Source organism: Eleginops maclovinus, chromosome 9 (assembly GCF_036324505.1).
Source record: "Eleginops maclovinus isolate JMC-PN-2008 ecotype Puerto Natales chromosome 9, JC_Emac_rtc_rv5, whole genome shotgun sequence".
NCBI classification, from domain to species: Eukaryota; Metazoa; Chordata; class Actinopteri; order Perciformes; family Eleginopidae; genus Eleginops; species Eleginops maclovinus.
The window spans coordinates 3,729,390-3,747,807 of record NC_086357.1 but is presented as its reverse complement, the minus strand read 5'-3'; the positions used below and the strand labels follow the sequence as shown (position 1 = coordinate 3,747,807).

The 18,418-nt window shown below is 39.8% G+C and overlaps 1 protein-coding gene across 3 annotated transcripts in view; it reads right to left on the bottom strand.

The window, feature by feature from the left end:
* Positions 1 to 18,418, bottom strand: part of mcf2l2 (MCF.2 cell line derived transforming sequence-like 2) — a 114,460-nt gene that overhangs the window by 80,118 nt on the left and 15,924 nt on the right. For 2 of the 3 annotated variants that reach the window (XM_063891725.1, XM_063891726.1), the window contains exon 2: positions 1,476 to 1,559. In XM_063891725.1, the coding sequence (XP_063747795.1) occupies positions 1,476 to 1,559 (84 nt within the window). Of the gene's footprint in view, positions 1 to 1,475; positions 1,560 to 16,768; positions 17,081 to 18,418 lie in introns of those variants that run through there. The other variant, XM_063891724.1, reaches the window with a different exon arrangement.

Below are 18,418 nucleotides of genomic sequence, written 5' to 3'. Positions count from 1 at the left end.
GGAGCAATAACTCCAAAATAAAATGTGACTCTCCTCCAGCTGGAGAGCACTGAAAAGCTTCTGTTCCAAATGAAAAACAACCATGGTAAAATAAGTGTAATTGGATTCTTCTTGAGTCTCTCTTTTGCAACGATGTCGCCATATATGGGATTAAATCAGTCTTATTTATCATTCAATTTCCCTTTCTATTTTTCTTCAGGAGTCAATTTAAGGGCTTTCTGTGTTTTCCCCCATAAAACATTATCACTTTGGTTTGATTGTCTTCCAAGAATTTGGAATTTGTGAAATATGTGAAGATGCTTTGTGTGATTGCAAAGACTAGAAAAACTCTATATAAATACAGTTAATACCCATATTATGGAGGAGGAGATATACTGTAAAACACAGGATGCTTCAAAAACCACATAACTAGGAGATGATGACAGTGTTGGCGCCTTATGGTACATGCAAGCGAGTCTATAGTAGCATACAGTATAGACCAGGGGGAAAAAGGGCCTTTTTGCTGTACAATACAGCACAGTAATATACAGTAGAGCCTTTGTATAATTGTTTGAATATCATGCAGTAGACACATAAATAGAGTGACTTCACTGTTAATCCCCTATATTAGTAGGAGAAGAGAGCAGGGTATGTCTCTGTGGTACGAACAAAAAGAAATGTCTATGTGATGTGGTTTGTTTTTTAGACATAAAGGAATCTTAAAGGTCTACTATTGTCAATAAAAGGACTTTCCAATCTGGGATCCTGTGTTTCTGTCTTATAAAATAATGAAGGATAGGCAGGGTTTTCTCCTCCAAGGTTACAAAAGCTATACGACCGACAACTTGTTTTTTTATTTACAGAACATCTTACACAATAAGTTGGAGAAAGGATTTAAAAGACAAAGTATTCAGCAGGTAGAGATGTTATGCTGGGATAAATACCATGAGCCAGTGCAATATGAGCTACAACCCTGGACTGAATGTGTGGATATTTAAGCCACTGCTGCATGGATTTCATGATGTTATAAAACATTTTCTCTTCTCCAGCATCATGGAAGTGCAATGCTAAAATGCTGGAATACTCCTTTAAACATCAGCGATTTTCCTTTTTGGTAGATTTTTCGCAAATGAAGAGTCAGCTTCATGCAAATATATTTTGGCCCACTGGAAAGATGTAACATTGTTTTCTTGTTTATTTGTGGCTTGCAATTGAATCAGCAGTGATGTCCATTGGAAATAATATTCATAGTAACACCCTGACTTAATAGAGACTTTATTTACTCACTATTTATCCACTGCCCATTACATGTAAATTGTCAAAATGAGAGTGAATTTTCCTTTGATTAACCAAGGTAGCTAGGTATTTAAATTAATACCTAGCTACCTTCCTTGCTCACAGTTGCTCTGATCGTTTTCTTAATGTAATGCTTGAGGCTAAGTAAGGAGCTCTCACAATGGTTGGGGAATAAATAAAAGTGCGGTCTTGTTCCATACCTGAGAGTAATGCGAACTGGCGGTGAAGCTGCTCTATGATGTCCACAGCCAGCAGCGGCCGGATCTCCTGCTGCATGATCTCATCTGGAAGGAGAGACATACTCATCAGAAAAAGCTAGATAAACAGTCAGTCTTACAGGCAGTAAGAGCCTCATACACAGAGTGAGAGTTGCAGCACAATGTGAAGGAGGAGCTGGTGGATAAATACTTCAAATAACAGAAAGAATATACTCAGACTCAGTAAACCTAAAACGAAACAGGAAGTTACATCAGTCATTTTCTCATTGTTTTGTTTCGATAAGATGACTAATAACATAATTCAGAGTGTTACATTTATATTCTTCTGTTCTCCTTTTCATCAGATGACCTGTTTTTTCATTCCCTTCATTTTGGCTCCCATGCAGCCTGAAACTCTAAAGGCAGTGAACAAACCTTTCTCTGTCCCTGAGAATAAAGACATGCATTAACAGTGACTGTACTTTATTACTTAAACATGCTTGACCAGGTTGTAAGCGGCTGGGGGTGGGGGGTAAGGGCTGACTAAAGGAGAGCACAATGGGTGGTAGTGAGTCTGGCTTTTAATAGAGACAATATCTATGTTGCTCTGTCCTAGTATCTAAGTTGGCTGACCTACCAAGTATATCAGATCACAGGAGGAAAGGAAAGGAGATTACATTTATGTTTAGCACTACAACCACCATATTTAAACGAAAGCACACATATGGACCAATCCCTAAATCATATCTGTTGCAACAACCTGTTTAGATTGCTTGGTTCTGTGTCAGTAGAATAGTGCAATGTTGACATATTTGTATAGGCTGAAACAGAAGTTAGCATCGCAAGGGCTACATCTTTTTTCCAAACACACTTTTATGATGCTCACATGTTTTGTTCAGCAGCAAAATCTCTACATATTAATAGCACTTTTAAGATTTTTGAAGCTTACTTGCAATTGCCTGAAGTAAATAGCTAGCATTAAACTTTAAACAAACTACATCACGGTCCCATGGCTGCGCATCACCATTGCCTAGCTAAAGGCAGCTAACAATTGGCATGGTGAAGTTTATTGACTAGATTAGACACTTGTTAGCAACTGTTAGCCTAAAGAGGAACTACATCATGGACACCACATGACCACCGCTAAGCTAAAGATGGCTAACATTTGGCATGATGATGTTTAGTAGTCTCATATAGTCACTTGTAACTGTTAGCCCAAAAACAATATAGTACATGGTCACCACCACTAAGCTAAAGGTGGCTAATGTTGGGCATGATGATGTTTAGCAGTCTCATTTGGTCACTTGATAGCAACTGTTGGCCTAAAAATAAACTAGGTCATGGTCACCACATTACCACCGCTAAGCTAAACATTCGGCATGTTGACGTTCAGTAGTCTTACGTTTATATACATTTTATATAAGTATATATATTCATTTTTTATAAATTTTATAATTTGAAAGAAAGACTGACAAAGGTGAAGAGAAAAGTTGAAAAATACAAAAAGAGGTACGAGAGCATGAAGAGTGGAGCAGCGTCAGTCACCCAATAAAATAACGCTTCTATTTCACACCACGCTGGTTAAGAACATCAGAAAAAAATACAGAAATGCAAACACATAAAGAGAAATATAACTGATTTCCAGGATGACTGAAACTATAAACTGTAGAAGTACACACAAGCAGCTTTTGGCTACAAAGTAAAACTTTCAGTGTGCCAACTGACATGTTATCGTCCATGTCACTTAGGACCAGGGAGTTTCAATCAGACACATTCATCGAAGGACGGAGGCCCCCTAGGGGACGATGTTAGCACCGTTTTTAAACAGCAGATTTTACCCACAACACTGCTACCTGCAACCTGAAGAAGTTCTCTCACAACTCTGCCATCGTCAGCCTCATCTCTAATGAGGACAACAGGGAATATACAGGGAATTGACTCAGGACTTCACCCTGAGGAACCACCTCCAGCTCCAAGCAGAGAAGACCGAGGAGCTGGTGGTGGGGCAGTAGCATCTTGGCTGCTGACAGGAAGAGACTTAACAGACTGGTAAATAACACCTGCTCTGTCCTGGGGAGTCCTCTGGACAGTGTGGAGGTGGTGGGAGACAGGAGAATGGCAGCCAAGCTGTCATCCCTGCTGGACCACATGTCCCACCCACTCCAGGACATCCTGTCTGCACTGTGTAGCTCCTTCAGTGACAGGGATGCATTGATACTGCAGGTCCGTCCTTCCTGCAGCACTATCATGGCCCCTAGTAGAACCCCCACACAGACACAACAGAGACTAAGACACCCGTTATGCAATACCATTTGGGTTCAATTTGTACATTTGAAAAATCTATTACGATTGAAATTTGTAAATTGGATGCATGCATTTTATCTAATAGTGTTTTATTTTTGTCTCTAGCTTCACTTTTGCTGTTACAATGTATATTTCCCCTCTGTGGGACAAATAAAGGCATTCCGATTCAGATTTTGACCTGGCAGTAATGACAGAAGCAGAACCCAGTACATACAGTATGCCATAATTTAAAAGTACGACCAATGAAACTACAGTACTACTGAAGCCAGCTGAAGGAATCTAAATGAGCCGAAGCACACACATTCTCTGCCAAGCTTTCAGGTGTCAAAAAGCTGTGTTTCTATAGCAACACAAAAATGATGCCAACTTATGCACCTTAGTTGTCACCTACATCCAACGGTTCTAAATATAAAAGGATTACACAGCATGCTCTCACATAATGTCACTGCTACTGGTCACACACCCATTCGTGGTGATACACTGGCACCATGTGTCTGCAGTGTTGTCGCTTATATTTAACTGTAGGTTGTCTGACTTTCATAACACAAAAATTGAACTAAATAATACATTTCTTACTTTTTAAGCATTTGAATATTTTGGTCACAAAAAAAGACAATAGTGAGACAGATGGTGACATATGTGACACAAAGACAGGGATATATCCACAACCAATGGACTATCCAGTTTATGATGTGAAAAATGTGTTAAAATGTATTTAAGTTGTAATAACATTCAAACGGTGTGTCCATTTGCAGTCTTATTGAGATTAATTACATTTTCCTGATGTCATTGAGTAAGGCTGTAAATGTTTTTATTGATGGGCTCTGTAGCATTAACATCCTGGTTGCATGATTCTGATATTATACCCTTATTTCAATTGGCAGGCTAGTAATCAGCAAATGGCTAAAAGGAGGCTAACTCATGCACTTTGCAAGCGAGTCTATAGTACCAATTAGCCTTGGTATGAAAGTTACTGACATGTTGGTAAACTGATACTTAAGTCTGTTTGGTTGGACCCTAACTGCCAATTCACCAACTGTAAAATGTTAGCTGTGAGTGTGCCAGCAAATAAACTCACTGACTGTGTGTGCAGAGTTTATCAGTGCAGTCTAAGAACTAAGGAACTACAGATTTTTCAATTTTTCCTCCATCAGTCTCTCTGCTTTGAACCATCTTTGCATGTTTACTGAGCCATAAAGCCCGGGGATTGTGTGCAAACCCAATGTTGTACTACATTTTCCAACTCGTATATTCAAATGAAGTCTTATTTTTCCCATTGACTTAAAGTTTTCAGTGATCCAGCTATTCAAACACTCTGTAGCCTATACTCTTGGCTCTGTTTCTTATACACTTGCTTTATTTACACCGAATAATACATAAAGTATGAAATATCAAGCAGCATTTCCTCAAGAATATCCTGTAATTTTAGATCTGGCACTACTATTTCATGGACTAAAAGGTTCCTTCATTCCATTTCAGAGGCTAGCACACAACCAGCACCCTCCCGCTACATTCCACATACTAATCCTAAGGCTTAGCCAGAAAGCCTGAAATAAGTGAAAACCAATTAAATAAGTGCAACCTAATTAGCAATTTAGTTTGAATATGCTAAAACAATCCATTTCATATCACATGCAGATGAACTGCACTCTTATTTAGCCTTTATTCAACCAGGTTTATCACATTGAGATCAAAGGTTTCTTTTACAAAGATGGCCAAGAATAGCAGCAAATGTAAATTGTATCATTCACATTAAAAGCACATAGATTTGTGTACAATAACATGGTCAGATAAAACAAACAGACTTCATAGTGGTGCAGTGATCACATATTTTTGTAGGCCAACCACTCAACAAAAATCCATGGGATATTTCCATAGCATATCAGAATATTGCACAAATTAAGATCTCTGAAAAACACGTTATACTTGCATTTTTTTTGTTTAGAGGAAGAATCCCTGCATATTACCACTATTTTATGATCTTTTAAGAGAAAATGTGCCGTGTGAGCTACATCACAGCCCCACCGCTAAGCTAAAGCAGGCTAATGTTTGTCTTGATGACGTTTACTACTTTAATTTAGTCACTTGTTAGCAACCACTTTCACTTTATGACACATAATAGCTTTGTACAATCCTGAGTGGGGTGTTTAATCATGTTTTTTTATGCTGTACAATAAAAGATGAACATTTCCTTAGCTTCCACAGATGTTATTTAAGGCATCTAACCAGAAACAAATGAACCAATGCTAATTTCCAGGTTTTAGGACTCATTCATGCACTGCTCTATTCAGTTCTAATTTAGTATACCACAAAATGCTAAAAAGTTCTGCGTGCTGAGATTGCAGTGTCAGTTAATGAATCAATGTATTATTATGAGTAGACTCTTTGTAAACTAAATGATCTAACCAGCAGACTGTAACAGAAAACCCTGGTAAGTAGGCAGACGTACTTGACATGTGTGTGTTTGTGTGTGTCCCCCCCTCCCCGTCTCCCCGTGTGTGTGTGTGTGTGTGTGTGTGTGTGTGTGTGTGTGAACATTACCTATAATATGTTTGACACTCTTCATCTTAGCGTCTCCCTGGCTCACACACATACACAGGCATACATGGAAATCCTTGTAGAAAAAGCAATAATCCCATAACAAATACTCATGGTATCCACCAGTGAGGACAACAGAACATCCAGCAGCAGCCCTGCTCTGTCCACAGCAGCCACTTCTTCACCGTCATCACCATCCGCATCATCATCAATCAGACTGCTCCAGACATCGAGACAAACACATCCCTTTCTTCTCTCTCTCTTTTCTCAGATTTCACCCACACAAACACACACTCATAGCCGGAGCACAGCCCTTAACTGCGTGTCTGTTACTGTGGTCACTTTTTCCAGCTCCAGCTGTAGTTCAACAGCTTTTTCTTTGAGCAGCAAACAGCCAATAAGAAGGGAGAGAGGGAGGGCAGACAGTTTGTGAAAAAGAAAGAGATGGAAGAAAAGAGAAATACAGAATTAGGTTGAGCTACAAAATGTGTGTGTGTGTGTGTGTGTGTGTGTGTGTGTGTGTGTGTGTGTGTGTGTGTGTGTGTGTGTGTGTGTGTGTGTGTGTGTGTGTGTGTGTGTGTGTGTGTGTGTGTGTGTGTGTGTGTGTGTGTGTGTGTGTGTTTGTGTGTGTTTTTTACAAGTGTTTTTTTACAATCAGTGGAAGACGTGATGATGGACTGAGTGCATCTTTGAGTCTTTATTAGTATCATTGAGTTATCTTTGGACAACAATGCATAAAGCTGTTTGGCATATAATGTACAGAGAGGTTAGTTAGCATAGTAAGCAAACCTACTCCCTCGACAAACAGCAATGGGATTTTCCGATCGAACTATATATTATTGCAGGTATTAGATATGTAGATATTGTCGAAGCATAAATTAAATCGGCAGAAGTAACAAGCTAATGTTAGGCTATAAAAAAATACCACATGGCTTTGCGTTACCATTGCTAAGCTAAAGGTGGCTAATGTTGGGCGTGATGAGTAATTTCATTAAGTCAGTTCTTAGCAACCCCATGTTTTCAAGACACATAAAAGCTACATTCACCAATAGGGTAATTTCTGACGTATTTGATGTTGTACACCATAACGACGTGTGATCATCAGTCTTAATTTCATGCTTTTAACCAAAAATTAATTTAAGAAAAACCCATTTACTTTGAGACGATGGAGGCAGGAAGTGCTCAAATGCTAATTTATTTCCGAGTTTAGGACTCATTCTTGCATCACTTTGCTTGCTTTAAGTCAATGTATTCCCATGAATTTGTGTTATGGAACATCCAGCATGCAGTGGCAAGCAAGGTAACGATAACGTGACACCCAGAGCAAAAACAAGAAATGCTAAAATAAAATATGTGTGTGTGTGTGTGTGTGTGTGTGTGTGTGTGTGTGTGTGTGTGTGTGTGTGTGTGTGTGTGTGTGTGTGTGTGTGTGTGTGTGTGTGTGTGTGTGTGTGTGTGTGTGTGTGTGTGCGTGTGTGTGTGTGTGCGTGTGTGCGTGTGTGTGTGTGTGTATGTGACTTTGTTGTTTACAAAAGCATAGTGGTAAACACATGTGAATTCCACCTCCCTGTTGTAATCTTTCAACTGTTCTACTATTGTCTCTGCATTTGAATGGACAGTGCACAGTGAGAGAACTACGTTAACAGTCTCACACACACACACACACACACACACACACACACACACACACACACACACACACACAGACACAGAAGGAACACAAAACTCCATATTCACACATATAGACATACACTTGAGGACACACACACTCATTGTTTTCAACACAATGCCAATTGAGCTTTCAGATTTGTCTTGGGGACTACTTCCTATAAGAGAATAAACACAACTGCTTTCCCAGGCAAATCTGTGTGTGTGTGTGTGTGTGTGTGTGTGTGTGTGTGTGTGTGTGTGTGTGTGTGTGTGTGTGTGTGTGTGTGTGTGTGTGTGTGTGTGTGTGTGTGTGTGTGTCCATGCTTATTATTTTCTCCCATAAACACAAGATTTCAAAAACTTGAGGAAAGGAAGTGAAACAGCATGACTGCTGGTCAATCACTAAGACATACTTCTAAACCCACACACGCTTATACAAAAACATGAGCACATCAGACACTCAACATTTCTGATATAACTAGTGTTATCAGCGTCTAGGCCAGCCTCATTGTTGTTTGGAATGAAAAGCTGCCTCTCAGTATCAAGCTGTCACACGCACTTAAACATCATCAGCTGCCAGGAGCTTCTCACGGGACACTGATGTCCAAAAACATTGCATAAAAAAACAATGTTTTCTTTAGTAGTAAATCTGTTTGTTTTTTTAATTAAAAAGCCCTGTAATTTCCTGTGCTGGAAAAATATGCAATGTAATGTTTTCTCTGAAATGAAGTGTTTGAATTTTCAACAACTCACGTTCACCTTTTATTAAATATTCATGAATCCAGAATCAGAAGTTCATATTTTAAAAAAAATTGATATATAAATATTTATTCAAATGGCCAAATTGAGTAGCAAAAATATGACGCTTAAAATTAAGATGAAACATCAGTGAACTCAAGGAAAAGCAATCGATTCTAGATCAAGTCAAACCCACATTCAGCCAAATGAAGCTACACTCATGCAGACAAAGCTTTTGTTACAGTTGTCATTTTGACAAAAAAAAAAGAAGTTGGGACATAACACAGATTTTAGTTTAAAGATAAGCCTATTCCTAAATTATTTCGACAGTTCTTCAAGAAAAAGTTGCCTATAACGAAAAATACATGACCATTAAAGCATTGAGTGAATGCCTCAGTTTAAGTCAGTTCCAGTGTTAGCCTCTACCGTCTCGATAACATACCACTTCATCAGAACAGGACATGTGTGTATGTTTATACTGTACATGTGTGTGTCAGTTGAGTGCCCGCTGTGGTGTCTTAGCTTGGTCTACCTACCACTTAGCAGCAGACTTCCCAAACACTCACAATAGAGTCTGTGTTAAAGAGCTTACATAACAGTGGAGATTACACTGAAGCTCTATGTGATGAGCAGTATACCACATGGCTGAGGAGCATTCTGTGCCACACTACATTAGCATTGTTTTTTAAAATGTGGACATATGTGCTGCTGCACCGTCTGGATATGTGTTTTTATCTTTGTGATCTGTTAATCACAAAGGGCATTACCTGCTCCTCATACATTAATAGGTGCTAACAATGCCCACAAATGGTTCAACACAATAAAAAAAGTGAGCATGGCACATACTATCCCCTAGCATTTACACTGCTGACATGTTTAATTTGTTGCTTTGCGTGAAAACCGCTTTTATTTTTAGTTCACTTCCAATCCTATCAGAACTAAAGACTGGTGTAGCGCCTGCTTTTCCCTGCCCCCCCTAAATCCTCTGACCCCTCCACCTCTGACACCTTATCCCTATTCACACTGAATGAAGGTCTGTGTGAGAGAGGAGTATCTTACACTGTGGCATTCCATGAAGAGTTCACCCTAGGCACTCACTCTAAGAAAGCATTTTTTTACAAGTATAAGGTTTAAAAAAGTCCCTTCTCTTTGTTCTCAGCAGACATTCAGTGTTCTGCTGTCATTCTGCTAGTAGAGCTAACATGACACCGCTTCCCCCTGCAGCCTGGGGGCCTGATCATCTCATGATGTTCAATAGCAGTACAGACTGCATTCTCTTTTGTGATCCCTTGTACATTCATTATTATTTCATCATAAATATGTGTGTGTAGAACTAGGCATTCATCACTTTGAGAGAGTGCTAATTTAAGACATGTTTTGTGAATGAATGCTTGGTGCTATCACTATTTAGCAGCGTCCATGCAATGTCACAGGCTATTATGTGGTTTAGATCTCATTACCTGTGTAATATTTTAACACCACCCCTGCAGCACCTTATACTGATGCAACATGAAGCACTCCAGTCAATTGTTACTTTAGTACTATTTTTAGGTTGTATGTTCTTTTTGTAGGTTCCTAAAAATAAAACACTATCAAAGATGTTCAACGGTGCACCTTCTTTGAGGGGGAAAGGATTGACTTGATGATTGGTGGTGGAATTGTCTGTAATGCAAGGTAGGCCAGCTAAAATCTTATGTATGATTTACAACTGCAAACACGTTCTGGCACTATTAAAGAGGCCGTATCCTGCTTTTTAGGGTTCTCCCTTTCCTGCTGTGTGTTGTATAGGTTTTTGTGCATGTAAACAGTCTGCAAAGGCTAAAATCCCTGTGTTCCCTCTATTGGGAGTTTCTCTCCTCCCTCCTGCCTGAAACGCCTCGGTTGGACTTCTTTGTTTACTTCAGTAACATAGTGACATCACTTGCGCTCCAACACATTGTACATGATAGAGTAAGGGGAGGGACATCTCTCAACCAACAAGTCCTCCAATATGTCCAAATAGGTCGATTGTTCCGACCCTCTAATACGACCCACTGGAGCGCACCAGAACGTGACCGTACACATCCTGCATGTTTTGCATGCTAAATTCCACTGTTGTCACTGTAGGCGCCACTTACGGCTGTGTCTTTAGTTTAAAGCCCAGACGACACAGTAAAAGTATGTATGGGTCTCTTCAAGTTTGGCTGTTTGTGTGTGTGTGTGTGTGTGTGTGTGTGTGTGTGTGTGTGTGTGTGTGTGTGTGTGTGTGTGTGTGTGTGTGTGTGTGTGTGTGTGTGTGTGTGCAAATTGTTGTTTCTTACACGACCACTAGTGATCAAAAACATTAAAACGTGACTATAGGTCGCAATAATTTTTTACAGGAGGACAGGCGCCTCTCAACAGTTGACCAATCACAACAAAGCCGGCCAGCTAACCAATCAGAGCAGACTGGGCTCTGGTTTCAGACGGAGGGTGAAAAGAGGCGCTGCAGCACAGGCAGTATGAGAAAAATAAAGAGTCAAAATAAAGACAAAAATGTATAATAAGATCTCTTTAAAAGTCACAGTTGAGCATTAATGCAACTTTTGTCTTTTTATATCCTATTTCCTTTGTTATGAATATGAGTTTTCTCAAATATGGGCTGATTTCAATGAGATATTAAGAAAATAAATTGCATTAGCACACACACACACACACACACACACACACACACACACACACACACACACACACACACACACACACACACACACACACACACAAACACGCAGTGCAGAACATGTTTTATTTTTGGTTGGTTGCTCCTCAAGGTCCAGGGAAAGGGGGGTTTCCTATTGGTTTCAAGGAAAAAGGCGTCAGTACAAGAAGACAATCAGAGGATGTCTAATGACAGGAACCGCTGATAACAGGGCTCTCACACACACACACACACACACACACACACACACACACACACACACACACACACACACACACACACACACACACACACATACACACACACACTAGGGTTAACACACAAGAAATGCAGATGCATGTCATTATCCTTCTGCGGTTGAAGTATGCATGCACTTTTAATGTGTGTTCGTGTATGTGTCGTTGTGTTTGTCACCATAAATCTTCGCAGGGACTGAAACACAGTTTAGGAGATTCCTCATTTTCCAACATGCTAAAGAACACAGCAACCAAAAATATCCTCATAAATCACTACAAAACGCTTTAGCAGCGAACTACAAACCGGCTGCTTTGATCCAAAGGTTGTTACTGTAAAGAATCAATCAATGTGTTCCCATTAATTAGTCTTATAGAACATCCAGAATGCAGTGCAAGCAAAACCAACATGTGAGATAACGTGACACCCAAAGAAAAAACAAGAAATAAGTATGAAAAAAATGCTGAAAGAAATGAGCTATGGCAAATAGGAAAAATAAATATCTGGGAAACAATAATTCATTATTTAGTAAAAACGTTTTCTCTGAGGCATCTATGCAAATTAGATTTTTGATCTTAACTACACTTTCCTTCCTTAACAAGCACAATTTTACGAAATGATTAAACATCAAAGTGCGATAAGATGCTTTTTTCAATGTTTTTCATTGGTCCTGTGTCATATTTACTCATGTTTGGATAGAACATAGAAGTGTTCAAAAGGCAGGTGTTAGCCTATACTTAATAAATTGTCTATTAAAAGAGCTATTTAGAAATGTTAAATGTAGCCTTGTGTCAGAAATGATAAATGTTAATGAGAGAGCAGGGAGGTTTTGTTCATTCTGTCAGACAGGAAATAATTTTGCTCCAAGATGGGGTATCTTACTAGTCTGTCTGCCCACTGTGATGTTATTTTGAGCGTCCCCCTCCGGAGCTCTATCATTATTCTCCCTCTGAGGAATGCAGCCTTTTTTGCAAATGCCTGGACGTCATCTTCACCTGAACATCAGCTGCTGCAGATGTTAGGAGGACCAGAGAGTTTGAAATGAAGCCCAACCGACGTAGATCGAGTAGTCTGGACCGAGCGGCCTACGAAATGAGACGGTCTAGATACGGGGCACCTCCTGTTTACGTCACGTGATACGAGCTGTTCTGTTGCGCTCGAGAAGCCTGATAGCAAATCACTTAACAAGCAAACTCAGCTGAAGAGGATCCATAAACTTTCCTTCTCGTTTCTTTGTTGAACCATTTATTGGAGATTACTGCCGGCGATGAAATAAATACAATAAAGATTAAGCTGTTCCTTTGGCCTCCAGTAATGTTACATTATTGAGTTAACAAGCTATACAGCTAATTCTTAATGGGCACTGGGTGTGTAAAAAAGTTGATGTAAAACCATTTATGGCACAGCTCTTTATGATCTGCTGTTTCCTGTTAGTTATATGGACCTCCTTTAAATACACTGGCTTTTAACCATTATGTCTGGAAAACAGTCCATCCTGTTTATTCTTTCTTAAGTATTGTATATCAAGATGGCCAACAGCTTCTTGGGAATAAGGCCTAAAAAAAGTTTCAAAAACGTTATTAAAGTTTGAAAATCCTAAGAGACAGACTCTTTTCCCCTTTTTTAGATTATGTGAATTTAAAACTTAACATGTCCCCTTATACTTTATATTTACCATGGATGTGTACTTATTTATTTTTAATTGAAATTAATATGTAAGTATATTTGTTTTACTTTTGCATGTTTTTGGCACTGTACCTTTGCTGTTGTGTACTGTACATGTTCCCACTGCGGGATGAATGAAGGATTTCTGTTTTCTGATAGTTCTGCCCCACTATATCTATCTCTATATCCAGTATAGCAGCCCACAGAGAGAAGACAAGTGGTGTATGACACTCACAGAAGGAATACATTCTAGGATGTTGTAACCCAAGTGAAAGAAAAAGTAGTGGTGTGAAAATGTATGAAAGTGAAATAAATAGTAAATAAATATCTACTTTGAAACAGGGGTCCAACGGTAAGACATGGCCTAGAACAGGCCTATTCAACTAGCGGGCCGCGGGCCGAATCCGGCCCTTCTTAAGGCCCACAAGAGGTTGCCTGCAAATCGAAATGGCATATGTGTAATAGCATAAGTAGAACTAATGTCTGAATCACACTAAATCCGGCGATGCGGCGAAAACGCAGGTTTCTCCATTCATTTGAATGAGGCCCGTTGTTTTCGCTGCTGCGCTCTGAGCCGCAGGCAAATTACAGTCCTCGTGCAAAACTCAGCTTGTTTTGCCTGCGGCTCAGAGCGCAGCAGGCAAAACAACGGGCCTCTTCAAATGCGTCTGGAAGGTTCGCGGGCCACAGAGACAGTTCAACAGCTTCAAGATGTCTCTTTCCAAGCCAAAGAAACGTAAAGTTGATTCGGAGAATCGCCAATTCCAGAATGAATGGACTGACAAATATGTATTTACTTTGCCAGCCGCAACAAGTAATAAACCGGTGTGTTTATTGTGCAACGAATGTACATCCGTGATGAAAGAATACAACGTAAAGCGACTATAACTCAAATCACAGCTCGTTTTCTGCCAGTTCTCCCGCGGGCTCAGAGGAACGGTGAAGGAAGGTACAGGGACTGCTAGCATCGTTTGATCGGAGTCAAGTGGCTTTTAGTCACTTTTGCATGGAACAAGACAGAGCTACGATAGCATCCCTGCGAGTAGCCTGGACACTAGCCAGATAGAAGAGGCCCTTTACCGACGCAGAGACCGTTAAAGAGTGCATGCTTGCTGTCATTGATGAAGTGGTTATTGACCAAAAAGTAAAAGACAGCGTCACTTCAGCCATTAAAAAGTACCTCTCTCAGACACAACAACACCTCGCAGAGTGGAACTGTTTGCAAAGGATGTGTCAGGGAAGCTTTTGGAAAACCTTCGAAAAGCGGAGTTTAATCGCTGTGGACGAATCAACTGACTGCACTGACATGGCCCAGCTATGCATCTATGTGAGGTTTTTTGATGGAGATCGCTTTAGGGAAGAACTTCTGGGGCTTATTCCTTTGGAGGGACACACTACAGGTGAGGTTATTTTCCAAACGATAGTCTCGTTTTTTAACGAACGTCAACTGGATTTTAAAAAAGTGTGCGTGTTGGTCACTGATGGCGCTCCAGCTATGATCGGCAGAGTGCAGGGGCTGGTGGCGCGTCTATCTGCCATAGCCCCACACATGCAGTATTTACACTGTATTATTCATCAATCTGTGTTGTGTGCAAAGCTCAGTGGTGATTTGAAAAACACCATGGACACTGTCATGAAAATTGTGAATTTCATTCGCTCAACCTCCAGCCTACAACACCGCCTGCTCCGTCAGCTGTTTGCTGACACGTTTGCTGAACACACGGACTTACTCATCCACAACGATGTCCGATGGCTCAGCAAAGGAAAGGTCCTGGACCGTTTCTGTGAACTCCGCCAGGAGATTGTGTCTTTCCTTGGCACATGTAAGCACAAAGAAGCTTCAAACCTCTTGGAGCGCATGTTGGGTGAACAGTTTATGGCAGATGTTTACTTTCTGTGTGACATTTGTGGACACTTGAACACTATGAATTGCGAACTGCAGGGCCGCGAAAAGTCTATCGCTGATTTGGTTGAAAGACTTTGTGCCTTCAAGACAAAGCTAACGATCTTCAAAACAGACCTAATGACAACAAAACTGCTGCATTTCCCACAACTTTGTGCATTTATGACCACATCACTCAGGGCAAACATAACACCAATCATGACAGACTTCATGACTGAATTGACTGAAAACTTTACTGACAGATTCCAAGGCTTCAGCATTCCAATTGAGGCATTGCAGTTTGCTCGTGACCCATTTTGCATCAAGCCTGATGCAGACTTCGGTGTAAAAGTAAAAGAGGTACTGTCTTGCATTGATGGGAGCCTCTTTCAGATGGAGCTGGTTGATGTGCAGTCTTCCTTTGCTTTAAAACAGCTCCTGCAGTCTGAGGGTGTGGTAGACTTTTGGTCTAGCCATGTTAGCCAGTATCAGTACCCCACAATGAGGAAGGTGGCCTTGTTTATACTGACAATGTTTGGATCTACCCTTACTTGTGAGTCTAGCTTTTCTCATATGAATGCCATCAAAACAAGGGCATGTTGCTCCAAATAGCTAAATCAAGGCAGTGTAATTTCTCTCACTGACTCAAACAGGCTAAACATGACAGAAGTCTGATGTATGCAGATCTGTTTTTATGGTCATTCATGTTATGGTCATTCACACAAGCCTACTCACTGTTTTGCAAACTGTAAAATGTTTCCAAGACATGAATGTTATTGTGAGTCTGATGGCTATTGTTTTCCTATGTTCTATTTGCGTTTAGCATTACATTTTAAGGATTTGTGTTGTTTCCAAAGCACCTCATGTATGCTTGGAAGTGTTGAGGATATTATAAACAGAGCTACTTACTGTTAATGTGATGAATACCGTTTTATTATGTTCATCTTGTTTTGTACATTAGTGGACATGGAACCTCATGTCTCGATAGTTGTAAAGATGCAACATTGTTCACTTTTGTGTTGAGCCTTGTAACCATAGCTTTTCTACTTCTTTTGTATGGACTAGTTGCTTTGTTCAATGATTTATGGTGATACATGACTAAATAAACGATTAAATGTCATAAGGCTGAACAATAGCCTTTAGCTTAGCGGTGGAGATGTGCAGCCATTCAACCTTTATGTCGTTCTTTAATAGCCTAACGCTAGCTAATAACTTTAGCTTACTACTGGCGATTGCATTTACGCTACATAAATCTTAGTGGTGTTAATATCTGGAGATTGTCCTGCTGAACAAAATGTGTAAGTATCATAAATGTGTGTTTGCCAAAGACCTACAATTGTTCAATTTACCGAAATCCCATTGCTTCTTTTGGAGTTGCCCTTAGGATGCTAACTTCCGGGTCGGCCTACACAAATACGTAATAACTGCACCATTCTATTGCAACACAACTGCTCTGATCTTTCATCTCCACACCAGCTGTGCAAGTACATCAATGATGCATTTTCAAAGCTCTGACTAAAGTAAGACACAGACAGTAAAACATTACACAGGTAGGAAGGTAGGAAGGGGAAGCATGGAATGAAGGATGTAGGTAATGGGTAGACATACTTCTTAGTGTGGTTGACTCAGTCTCCTGACACACCCCAACAAAGTGGTAATAAGACTCCATCTCAGCGGTGGAGATCCGTATGGTGGAGTAGGCTGGTCCATATTTACCACAGCGTGGACAGCAAGACACGAGGCTCTTGTGTCGTAGCCTGCCTACAACATCCATCTCCGCTAACTCATACCTCCAGCTAACATCATCTGGGTGTGTGGGCCTATCTATCTACCCATCATGCCTCTGCAGCAGAGAATAATCCATGTTCCCTCCATGATTCTGCTGTCCCTTACACATACACAGCAATGCTACTAAAGACATCAAGGAGCCTCCACCCTTCTGTCTGCCGCTCCGTCATAATCTCTGTTAGAAAGTTAAGCCTATTACGGGACATTAGCATATGCCCGCCTGTGTGACTGCCACCAACACAAACAACTTTGACCTGCTGTGAGATGCCACACTGTCCTTAGACCCAAAGCACAAGGAAAAAGTCCCAAAGATTCCCACGATTAACCAGGAAAATGTGTCGCACAATAGATGCTGTGTTTTCAGATTTTTTTAAATGACAAAAAAAGATGTGAACCTATATAAAAATGAAAGATCCTGAAGAAAAGTCAAAAAGCATCCGGGTGCCACCAAAATAAATATGCCATGCTGGATGTATTATTTCAAAAGCGAGTGCAGCTGTGAAATACTCAAACCTTTGTTCATCTTTTATTCTCCCAGAGCACATATGATTTTGAGAAACACTTTTGAAAGTGCATCTAATTTAAAGCAAGGCTGGAATAAAACATGGGGGGAAACTGCCCTTAAAGCCTGGTTAGGAGAAATTTGATTATGCTTGAAAAACTGCTACTTTTCAAATCAATAAAATCAAATCTAGCTTTTTTGTGACTTAGAGAAAATAGAGTAGAGTGCCACAAAACTAAGAATTTAGTTATTCGTTCCTCTTTATTTGGTAATATGAAGTATTTGTTAGTTTGTTGCTTGCATGGTTTTCTGCACCTCTGCAAGTGTGTTATGATTCTATCAAGGACTACAGACACCTTTTTTTTTTAATAGAACTTACATATAATTTGATTGTTTTTTCTGGATTTTGTTTTCTCTAAGAGAAAACAATTTTGATTTAAAAGTTGTTTTTAATCGTCCAAGGATTTTATCTGCCTAGCAACACCATTTATCATTCAAATCCATTTGCCTGGCAGTATTGAAAAATACAATGTCAGTGTACAGTGCCTTTAGTGTAGCTAAAAAGACCTACTAATTATAAATCATACAGTAACTCCAGCGGTAAATATTTTACATTTCTTTGATAACTTTTTTTTTCAGCTCAATAATAGAAAACATAGTCAAGAAATAAATACCAATATTTACTATGGATAGGACTTTGTGGCTGTGAACACGCTAACCCCAGCATTATTCAGTGTACAGCATTTGCATTACATCTGCAACCTGTGTTGACCATAAGTAAACAACCTAGTAAACATTAATGCATCAATCATTAAAAGGTAATATGATTTACAATATCCTAAAACTGTCCATTCTGCATAGTGAGAACTTTTACTTTTAGCACTGTAAGTGCATTTTAATGCTTGTACTTAACTGCTTTTACATAAAGTAAAATGTTGAATGCGTTATTTTTACTTGTCACATCATAA